This window comes from Strongylocentrotus purpuratus, unplaced genomic scaffold (assembly GCF_000002235.5).
Source record: "Strongylocentrotus purpuratus isolate Spur 01 unplaced genomic scaffold, Spur_5.0 spur5_scaffold_21, whole genome shotgun sequence".
Classification (NCBI taxonomy): Eukaryota; Metazoa; Echinodermata; class Echinoidea; order Camarodonta; family Strongylocentrotidae; genus Strongylocentrotus; species Strongylocentrotus purpuratus.
In genome coordinates, this window is record NW_022145607.1 from 40,090,924 (window position 1) to 40,102,552 (window position 11,629).

At 37.6% G+C, this 11,629-nt stretch overlaps 1 protein-coding gene across 1 annotated transcript; it reads left to right on the forward strand.

Moving 5' to 3' along the window:
• Positions 1–6,929: 6,929 nt before the first annotated feature.
• On the forward strand, positions 6,930–10,961 carry LOC100891708. The gene is made up of 3 exons (XM_011683442.2): positions 6,930–7,142; positions 7,910–8,010; positions 10,342–10,961. Exons 1-3 carry the CDS (start codon positions 7,138–7,140, stop codon positions 10,959–10,961), a joined length of 726 nt encoding a protein of 241 aa, XP_011681744.1. The 5' UTR covers positions 6,930–7,137.
• Positions 10,962–11,629: the final 668 nt, after the last annotated feature.

Consider the following 11,629-nt stretch of genomic DNA (forward strand, 5'->3'; position numbering starts at 1 on the left):
CAATGGTGCCAGGTGGTGTTGTTTATTAAGGGGGCTAAAATGCTTGGGGACCGGTCCGGATACATTCCCTGGTGCTATTTCGAATTGGCAGTAGTGTTTCATCATTTGTTTATCATTTTGTGACGCATGATATGCAAATTATATAACTTGGTATTTAAAAAAAAAGAAAACAAAAAGAATTGTAGCAGGATTTGTATTACAACCCTAAGCATGCATGCGTGAAGTGAGAAGAAACATTTCCCTCAAAACATGCTTAAACAGTATATTGACTATTTCATTATTTTATAACGCAAATCTATGTAAATTCAGATAGAGGGGTAAATGTATTGATGGTCTGTTGGGGATCTGTTCTCTTTCACGATTTTTAAGTACTTTGTTGTAACGCCTATTTATGCAAAACATAATATCTGGGTAACACGGCTCTTGGTATTACAATGAGCTTTATTGCAAGGTACTTTCCATAAACCTTGCTGGTCTTTTGGGGATCTGTTCTCTTTCACAATATTTAAGTACTTTGTTGTAACGCCTATATATGCAAAACGTAATATTTGGGTAACACGGCTCTTGGTATTATAATGAGCTTTATTGCAAGGTACTTTCCATAAACCTTGCTGGTCTGTTGGGGATTTGTTCTCTTTCACGATATTCAAGTACTTTGTGGTAACGCCTATTTATGCAAAACATAATATCTGGGTAACACGGCTCTTGGTATTACAATGAGCTTTATTGCAAGGTACTTTCCATAAACTCTTTTGAACGTCCGCTTTCTTTCACGATGTATATTGCAACGCCTTTATACAATGCCATAGTATCTGGGTAACGACGGCTTTTTTTAAATATTACAATGAGCTTTATTTCGATAACGCATTCTATGTAAATTCACATATCTTAGTAAATGACTGATACATATTTAAAACTTTTTCTGTAAAGTGAAAACAATTCGAGTATCTGGATAATGGTCCGATCTGTTCACCCAGCCAAAACTATTTTGTTTTAAAGCCAGGTGGTGGTGTGATGTTTTGAGAGGGAGGAACGTGTTGGGATCCGGTATGCATGCTTGCCTATCATTATGTCGGGCTGACGTTTGGTGTTCTTTCGAGTTGTCGGGAACGCCCTTTAGGAGTTTTTTTTACGGAGTGCATACAAAACGATCAGGTGTGTGAGCCTATTCATTCATGGGTGAGGCTTATTATGCAAATTATAGAACTTGGTAAATGATAGCATGATGGGTTCGGTTTGCACGAACAGTTTATTAGGTTGCCGAACTGGTGTCGTTTGGGGAATTTGGTTTATTGGGATCGTGTTTTTATTTTTAATTAGAAGGTGCGTATTGTAATTAGGTACGCGGGCCGGTCAATTCACTGTAATGCATTTTAGGAAAATCATTTAACTTAGTTATGACGAGCGGGTTCCGTAATACAATTCAAGGCATTTGTTAAGGGATAAAAGCTCTTTGTATTTTTTTTTTTTTTGTTTAATTAGATTACGGTTATATAACAATACAACGTATTTCTCATCGACTTGTGCAAGAAGAAATGTTCATTGGTTTATTCTGTCATTGGTCTAGTTAAATTGACAGGGAAAGGGGGAGGCTCTTGCTCTCGGATGTTTACGTACACCGAAGAGCAGATTTTGGTTGTTTTGTGTGGGGGTGTTGTGTGTGTAGTGAATATGCTTGTGTGTATGAATGCGTTGGGTTGTGTGGTACGGGGTGGATTCTGCTTGCATTTTTTATATTATTCGACGATAAGTATGCATATATGTTTGGCTGCAGATAGTTTTTTCTATACATTTGCTCACGGTGGAAATAGATTGTGTGGAAGTTTCTTTGGAGTTTATCGATGTAAGGTTTTGGATACAATTACACATAAAATAACATGGCAGTGAAATTATCTTTCATGACATTAAATGTTAGAGGAATAAGAGATAGGTTAAAAAGAGTGAATATTTTTGAATGGTGCAAAACTAAAAAGAATAGTATAATTTTCTTACAAGAAACATATAGTACAGTAGAGATAGAAGAGCGGTGGAAACAAGATTGGGGAGGGCCAATGTTTTTTAGTCATGGGTCAAACCATAGTAGAGGGGTTCTTATTTTATTTTCTAATCATTTAGATTTTGAAGAAAAAAAAATTAAAGTAGATGAAGAGGGGAGATACATTATTTTTAAAGGTGAAATACAAAGGGTTAAAATGCTATTGGTTAATGTTTATTTTCCAACGAGAGATAAAGAAACTTTACAAATTGAATTTTTGAAGAAGTTAGATGAAAGTATTTTTGATCAGTGTGATCGGGACTATTTAGTTTTATTAGGAGGTGATTTCAATAGTATATTGGATGGAAAATTAGATTATGTGGGGTCAAAAACACCGGTGAAATCTCGGGTTATTGATTTGATTAAGGAATTTTTAAATAAATACGATTTAGAAGATATATGGAGGAAAAAAAATCCGAATGTAAAGCAATTTACTTTTCGACAAAATTGGCCGGTGGTGCAAAGCCGTTTAGATTATTGGTTTATACCTTGTAGTGTTGAAAAATTGGTGGGTACGTGTGAGATTTTGACATCTATTACGCCAGATCATTCTGGCGTTAGGCTAGAATTTAATGATCTTGTTGATAAGTTTGTTTTTGGGAAATCATATTGGAAATTTAACAGTAGTTTATGTATGGATAAAGATTTTGTTGAAGAGATGAATAAGGAAATACAGGAATTAAAAGCTGAATGGTCATTACAGATTTTGAATAAATTAGTATTTTGGGATTTTTTAAAGATGAAAATGAGAGAATTTATTATAACATACTCGCGGAAAAAGGCAAAAGCAAGGAGGGTTGAAATAGAACTGTTAGAGAAACAAATCAAGGATTTAGAAGGCGAACTGGTAGTGGGACCCACTAAATATATTGTTGATTGTATTGAGGAGAAAAGGGATAAACTAAATAAATTGTATGATTTTTCTCGACAGGGCATTAAAATAAGATCAAGAGCACCTTGGTTTGAAGATGGAGAAAACAATACGCAATATTTTGAACAGTTGTTAAAATCGAATAAAAGGAAAAGTGTAATTAGGGAGGTGTACAAAGAAAATGGGGAAACTACTAGAGATAAGGAGGAAATTTTAAAGGAAATTAAACTATTTTATAAAGATTTATATTCTTTAAGGGCTGATATAAATCAAAACGACCCTTTCTTTTTCAATGATATTTCAAAGTTAAATGAAGACAATAAGGAAATCTGTGAAGGTAAATTAACTAAAGATGAATGCTTGAAAGTTTTAAAAGAAATGAAATTGAATAAAACCCCGGGAAATGATGGGTTAACAGTTGAATTTTATTATACTTTTTGGCCAGCTTTGGGTGATTTGTTAGTAGAAGTATTGAATGAAACATACGAAAGGGGGGAATTAACGGCATCTCAAAAACAAGGGGTAATTACCTTAATTGAGAAGGAAGCGAAAGATACTCTCCATATAAAAAATTATCGACCCATCACGCTTTTGAATGTAGATTATAAAATTGTATCTAAAGTTCTAGCAAAAAGAATGAAAGAGGTTTTAAATGAAATAATTCATCATGATCAAGTTGGATATATAAAAGATAGAAATATTGGGGAAGCTGTACGATTGATAGATGACATGTTATTTTATTCTATGCATTATGGGGAACAAGGGAAAGGGTTTTTGTGTGCAGTGGATTTTGAGAAAGCTTTCGACTCTGTATCTCATAGATATTTATTTCAAATATTGAAATTGTTCGGTTTTGGAGATTCATTTTGCTCTTGGGTAAAATTATTGTATAAAGGGATAAGTAGTTGTGTTATGAACGGTGGTCACTCCACGGGGTATTTTGAAATAGAAAGGGGAGTAAGGCAAGGGGATCCATTATCGCCATATTTGTTTTTGGTTGCCATCGAAATTTTGGCGCATGCAGTAAGGAGGGACAACGGTATTAAAGGGATTACATTTGGAAAATCTGAAATTAGGCAAGTGTTATATGCAGATGATATGACAATATTTTTGAAGGATATTGATTCGGTTAGAAGGTTGCAATATATTTTTGAATCATTTGAAAAAATTAGTGGTCTTAAAGTGAATAAAACAAAGACACATTTTATGTGGATGGGTGAGGATGAGAACAAACCTGATGGGCCTTTATTTGGAAATTTGGTTAAGGAAATACATATTTTAGGGGTTAGTTATTCATTAGATCGAAGTTTAAAAGATGATTTGAATTATAAAGAAATTCTAAGTAAAATAAAAAAATTGCTTGTATGGTGGAAACAAAGAGATTTAACTATTATGGGTAAAATACATTTGCTAAAAACTTATGCGCTTTCAAAATTAAATTATATTTCATCTCTCGTTATTGTCCCTCATTGGGTATATAAAGAAGTTGCAAAAATTTCATTTGAATTCATATGGAGGGGGAAAGATAGAATTAAACGGGCAATAATGTATCAGGATTATGACTTTGGAGGATTAAGAATGATTAATTTTGAAATGTCCGTTAAAATACAGCGCATAATGTGGATAAAACGTCTTTTATATGGAGAGAAAAGTTTGGGATGGAAATTGTTTTTTGATCATTGCTTACAGTTTGTGGGTGGTAGATTTATTTTTTTATGTGATTATGATTTAAACAAGATTAAACTCGTTTTAGATATTCCACCATACTATATGGAAATGTTGCAAGCATGGCAAGAGACAAGTAATTTAAGATATTTGGAGGGTTATATTAATCCAATTATTTTTAATAATCAGAATATATGTATAAATGGAAAAAGTATATTTGATAGATACTTGTTTGAAAGAGGGATTGTTCAACTGAATCATTTGGTTGAGAAAGGTCATGTTAAGCCTGTTAAATATTTTATGAACCTCGGTATGAAAGGTAATAATTTGCTTATGATTATTGATATTTATGATGCGATACCCAGGTTATGGAAGGATGATTCAGGGTTAATAGAATTCCTCGAGGTTGATTTGATAAGCTTTAATACTTATTTCCATATTTCTAGTAAAAAAATACAGTTTGTGGATGTGGGTTCAAGAACAATCTATGATTATTTCATCAAAGCACTGCAGCGAACGTATGATTTGCAGGTAAGGGATGGGCAAAATGACTATGATTTTATAGATAAAGAATTAAAAGAAATATTTGTGAGACCAAGAATTACTATACTCATTAGAAAACAACGTGAATTTCAATTTAAATTATTGCATGGAGCCATATACACTAATGAGCATCTTCATAGATTTGGTTTTGTTGGTGATAATTTATGTTCGTTTTGTAAGCAGGAAATAGAAACATACAAACATTTATTTTTATCTTGTGGGAGCGTTCAAAGGTTATGGCAGGCTTTAATACAACTTTTTGAGTTAGATGAAATTAAAGATTTAGAATGGCGAGATATATTTGTTGGGTTGGTAGGTAGTTCATATAGAATAAAAATGTGTAATACTATCATTTTCATGGTGAAGTATGTTACATTTATGTCAAGATCGGGGGGGCGAGTACTAACTTTAGAAAAGATGAAAAAAAGCATTTTTAAGTATAGGGATGAGGAAAAGAAAATAGCAATTAAAATGGGAAAGCTAGGATCACATTTTTTAAAGTGGGAGCAGCTTAAGATTAATTAAGATTTGCTTTCTTCTCCACCGTGAGCTTGTTAAAAGCGTAACTCGATTTTGCGGCCTGGATAACTTATTTAGTATATTTTTCTTAAGTTGAGAATGTTGGCAGACATCCACTGAGTGAGTACTGTGTGTGTGTGTGGGGGGGGGGGTGGGGGTGGGTGGGTGGGTGAGTATGTGTGTGAGTGGGTGAGTATGTTTGTGTGATAGAGGGTGAGTATGTCTGTGTGATGTAGGGGGCAGGGAGGGGGCAGGATTGTTTCAGTAAAATTATCTCCAGATTTGTTTTTTTTTTGTAATATATAAGTAAATAACATTTACAATTGACATATTATGTTTAGGTACTTATACGTTTACTTTGTTGTTAAGTTATATTATACTGCAAATAAATTTGTGTTTAATTATGTTTATGTAAAAGCATCAATATTGAACACGTTTATTTTATTCAATTGTATGTCATGGTTTGTGTTACACATCTGGAGAAATAAAACAAAATTGTTAAAAAAAAAAAAAAAAAAGTATTATTATTAGAACAATTCAGGGATTTCATTTTAACAATTTATTTGTGTTATGAAAACGAAATGAAGATTTGTATTTGTAAGTACTTATTTACATTGATTTGTTTATTTAAGGATTTAATTTGAATGAAATCTCTAGTAAAAAATATGGAAAAGAAAAGGGTGTGATATAGTCCCAATATACACGATGGCCCCATTTAGGCCTATGTACTACTTTTCACTATGATTTTCAGCAAGATTGAGTCAGAGGCGGTTCTTGAAGAATAATTGTTTGAGGGAGGAGTTGAGGGAGCTTTCAGGGGCTTTTACATTCATTTATCATGTTCCTCGCGAGAAGAAAAAAAAACAGGGGGGAAGGGCTTAAAGAAATGGCTTGAGCCCCCTTCCCCCCCCCCAAAAAAAAAAAACCCGCTACCTCATTTTGATGAGTGCAAAAGTCATAATATGCAATTATACAGTACTAAATTCCTATGACCTATCTTTTCCAATGACTTCTCGTCGGTTGCTTCTAAAATGAAACAATATGACCAGCACGCTTTCTTGATAAACTTTAAACCACCTAGGTAAATTTAAGCCGAGTATTTTCATGTCAATTCAATATGGTTTATACATTCTATCGCGATTCATACGAATAGGCATTGAGGTCATTACCTTGAAATGCACATCCGCCAAGTTCCTGTTATTCACCTGGACGTTGCAGTGATGCCTAGCACTTTTTTTGGTGGGGGAGGGAGTGGGCAATCGTCTTATTGCTGAAGAAGTAAATAGGCATTCATGAAGGCTGTTGTGTTTTGCCCCTATTGAGGCCAAAATCTGTATACGCCACTGACCAACTTCGAGAATATTCCAAACCTTCATGAACAATGGTCCCGGACCCCGTTTAGTTTCATAATCCTACTTACTACCTTAAACTATAAGCCAGTTTGTCAGACGTGGCTGAAAGTTGTCGCTAAATTGCAAGAACTTTGACAGAACAATCTTCAATTATGAGGTGAGAAAATATTGTGATTTTTTTTGTGTTTTCTTTAGAGCAGCATGCATTTTTAAACCGCTCCATTTTATTGAGCGGATTTGATTTTTGTTTAACAACAAAAAGTATTACTTGGTCTTGAAATCTAAGAAGGGTTCAGAAATATCTAAAGTTAAAAGAAATGTCAAGGAACAATGTTCCTTAACAATGAAGAGGGGTTGGGTAAAATTTTGGCTCACAACAGTACTATGACGTTTCTTTGTGATAAGGGTTCAAGTAGATCTAGCTGATTCGTTTTCGATTTACTTTTCTATCCTTTATGTTATTTATTAAATGATAGCAACATAAAACTCTCTCCTTCTCCTCTTCATCCTCCTTCTCCTTTACCTCCTCCTCCCCTCCCCTACTTCTCGCCCTCCTCATCCTCGACCTCCTTTTCCTCTCCTCCCTTCTCCTCCCCAACTCCCCCCTCTCTTCGTCCTCATCCTTCTCCCCCTCATCCTCCTTCTCCTTCACCTCCTCCTCCCCTCCCCTACTTCTCGCCCTCCTCATCCTCAACCTCCTTCTCTTCTAATCCCTTCCTTCTCCTCCCCAACTCCCCTCCCCCTGCTCCTCCTACTTCTCCTCTCCCTCCCTCTCTCCGTCCCCATCCTCCTCCCCCTCCTCCTCCTCCTTCTTTTCCTCCTCCTCCTCCTCCTCCTTCTTTTCCTCCTCCCTCTTCCTCATCCTCTTCATTTATTTGCCTCTCCCACTCTTCCCCTCCCCTCTCTCTTTCAAAATCGAAGCAGGTCCGCATCAATATACATCGTCATGGTATTCCTAGCTACGAGCTCCATGATGATGTCGACAGTGATGTCGCACTGTAACTGCCCTCACAGCTGCCTGATTGGTGAGTATACAAAGATTATGCATCTACCCCCCCCCCCCTCCCGATTAAAAAAAAATCTGCAATCGTTACCGCATATTTATGGGCAGAGAGGTGATCTATGTATGTTTTTCTAAATCCTTATTTAGTGTAATTCCTAAATTATACAAATAAAAATGAAGAATAATTATAATTATATTTAATAATACGAAGCAGTGGCGTACGCAGAATTTTTTCAAGGGGGGGGGGTTAAAATCGGGCCCAAAATTTCGCAACGACTCAGGAAAATTTAAAAATCGCGCCGGCCAAAAAGTCGCTCAGTGGGGGGGGGGGGGGGGGGGGGGGGGGGGGGGGTAAGCGAACACTTTTTTTTGTTTTTTGGGGAGTCCAAAATAAAATCGCACCGACTAAGCCAGCTGAAAAGTCGCTTAGTGGGGGGGGGGGGGGGGGGGGGTAAGCGGACACTTTTTTTTGGGGGGGGGGGGGGTACAAAAAAAAATCGCATCGACTAAGCCAGCTGAAAAGTCGTTCAGTGGGAGGGGGGGTAAGAGGACACTTTTTTGGGGGGGGGGTCTCGAAATTTGAAAATTTGACATTTTGTTCCGTTGGGGGGGAGTAACGTCACCTTTTTTCGGTCAGCCATTAGCATAATTTTTTTTTCAAGGGGGGGTTTAACCCCTAACCCCCCCCCCCCCCCTCCCCCCTGCGTACGCGCCTGATACGAAGTACAAGTCGAAGAGGTTAGCATATCCCCAGTGTTCAGGCAGTGGAATCAAACACATAATTTAATCAAAGTAATTTAAAATTCAAATGAGGTACCGAGCTTTTATAAAAGGCCGGTGTCTCGCATGGTATTCATCTTTTGAAGTGAAAAAGTAATGAAAGAAGGAGAAGGGGAAAAAAAAATTATAATTTCCTATATAACATTTTTTCTGGGTGAAAGAACAGCATTAATTTCTAATCACTTTTCTTTCTTTCACCGCTCGCAAATGGTCATTCATTGCATCATTGTAGACCTCCAGTATGTAAAACATACACGAAGTACATTTGGACATTATATTTGTATGAGTACTCAAAAAGGCCGTTTGCTAAAATATTGATGGAAAAAGCACGTATAATATGTATATGTATACAACACATTATAATAATAATATTCATCTTTAAGTCCACTCCAAATTTTATTAAACCGTAACGGAAATTCTTTTTGCCCAATTGATCGTGAGCCCGGCAGCCACTGAGCAGCGCCAGATCGACGTCGCTCTATCCCCTTATTGTTGAACGCCAAACAAGGTAGCAGCAACTCCCATCTTTTAACGTCTTTTGGTATGACGCGGCCGGGGTTCGAACCCACGACCTCCCGGTTGTAAGGCGGACGCTCTACTGACTCCTGTGTGACGGGGAGGGAAAGCGAACTAACTAATAGACCATCCACCACATAAAACTCGTACAAGTCTTAAGAGGTTAGCATCTTCAAAGCAGTCAGTCACAGCAGATGACACGTTTCCAAAGAGGCAAAATCTATATTTCATTTATTTTACCATCTTCAATGATTTTTTGAGGCACATATTACTTATTCAAACAAAGTTAGTTACATTTGTAATGGTAATTCCTCTTATGAGGTAATGAAATATAATTTCACAATAGGTCTTCATTATTTCACACCCGTATATAAACAAGATAAAACTGTCTCAAGTCAAAAGACTACGACAATCAAATCACTTAGGGAGCTAAATTGATAATATTTGGCGATTCTGCTTATCACGATGTCCTTATGATTACGGCAAATAAATGCAGTTATATGCCTGTCACGTCGGTATATGCATCAGAAAAGTACATGTTAGGAAGTGTAATTCCGTGTAGGCCCACTTAAATTAAGGTATTATTTTAATATCAACTCAAAAATATCCACTTACTGAAATAAAGCCATTACAAACAAAAATTTCAAATGGCAATGACACTCAAAGTATCATAATTTATGAATGACCCATTTTCTCGAACCTACTCTGAAAGTACGCCCATCATGATGCAATATTTCGGGTAAGCCCGATTCCGATGACCAGGGTAATAATATATACTGTGCCTAGAAACAAAGTATTAGGCGCGTTATAAATATGATGTATTATCATTATTATTCAGACCAAAATATTGATCAGAAAACATAGATACCAGTTTTGTACAAAAAAAACCTTGGCGAATTACCGCGCCATGTCTGAGCACCATGTCTGAGTACAGGCTTGCTCAGATATGGCGCGGTAACGTAAGCCAGCCTCTAGACATCAATACTTTTTTTCAAACAGAGTGTGATATATCTATTGATATAATGTTTTATCTCCACATTTCCCTTTTTCGCTGTAGCATACTTTCCATTTGAGGGAGATGCGGCTGATAGCTCCGGTAACAATCGCGACGGGACCTCGACCGGCGCGGTTACTTACGCCAATGGAAAATGCGGTCAGGCCGCGTCGTTCGACGGAGCGTCGAAAATTGATGTCCAGTCCCTTGCTAACTTCGCATGGGGAGACGAATTCAGCGTCAGCGTGTGGTTCAAGCGCACCGGTCAGTGGGGGAACTATCAGGGCATCGTCAACAATGGTTATGGCACGAATGGGGGCTGGGAGATCAGGATGGGTCGGGAGAACAGCGGTCAGATGCTGGGCGGTAGCGTATTCGAGACTGCTACCGGACCGTGGGACTATCAAAACCTGGTTGGTGCCCAGAATACCTGGAATCACGTGGTCATGACTTATGACGATTCCACTCTGCGGTATTACCTCAACGGAGAGCAGCAGACAGCGACCAATCCCGCGTGTTGCAACGGTCCCATCCCAACCCGAAACAACCCCGTCACCATCGGTCAAGCCGGCTTTGGGACGACCGTCGAGTACTTCCACGGCTTGATTGATGAGGTCAAGATCTACGGGCGAGTCCTGTCCGCAGCTGAGATCCAGAATATGGCAATTCATGCATGCCTTTAATCAACAGGACTCATATGGATAACTAGGCCTACATTAATAGCCCACTGAATAGAAACATATGTGAGGCCAGGCGCCTACGCAGGGGGGGGGGGGGGTTAACCCCCCCCCCCCCCCCCCCTTGGTATTTTTTATGTGTGTACTTTGGAGGAATCCCCCCCCTTTGGTAATTTGTTTTAATTCTTTTTTAATTAAAAAAAAATATATACCAATGGCTGACCTAAAAAAGGTGACCTCCCCCCCCCCCCCCCCCCCCCCCCCAACGGAGCAAAATGTAAAATTTGCAAATTTCAAGACCAAAAAAAAAATTGTCCTCTCACCCCTTCCCCCTTCACAGGTCGGAATGATTGCAGGACCCCAGGCCACTCCCCACCCCAATTATTATTCCAGAACCACTCCTAGGTATGGAAGTATGGAAGGGGAGGATCAAGTAATGTATAAACATGTTATATCAAATCACTTGTTACATTGAAATAGGTTGAGAATAAGTTCAATACATTACTTTGTATCAGTGAAAAGCATGACTTGATGTGTGTTCTGTGAATGCCATTGTAAGAAGTAATTGAAACAAATATAAAATACAAAATAAAATAAAACAGTGTAGACTTAGTATCTGAGGTACCGATACCTGACAATATGATACTGACTGCCCCTCATTCCTTTCATTAAAC

Bases quoted from the DNA above. Each gene is read 5' to 3' on its own strand.
- LOC100891708 (XM_011683442.2), top strand. The intron at 8,011-10,341 runs GTGAGTATACAA...TTTTCGCTGTAG, and splicing joins CCCTCACAGCTGCCTGATTG to CATACTTTCCATTTGAGGGA.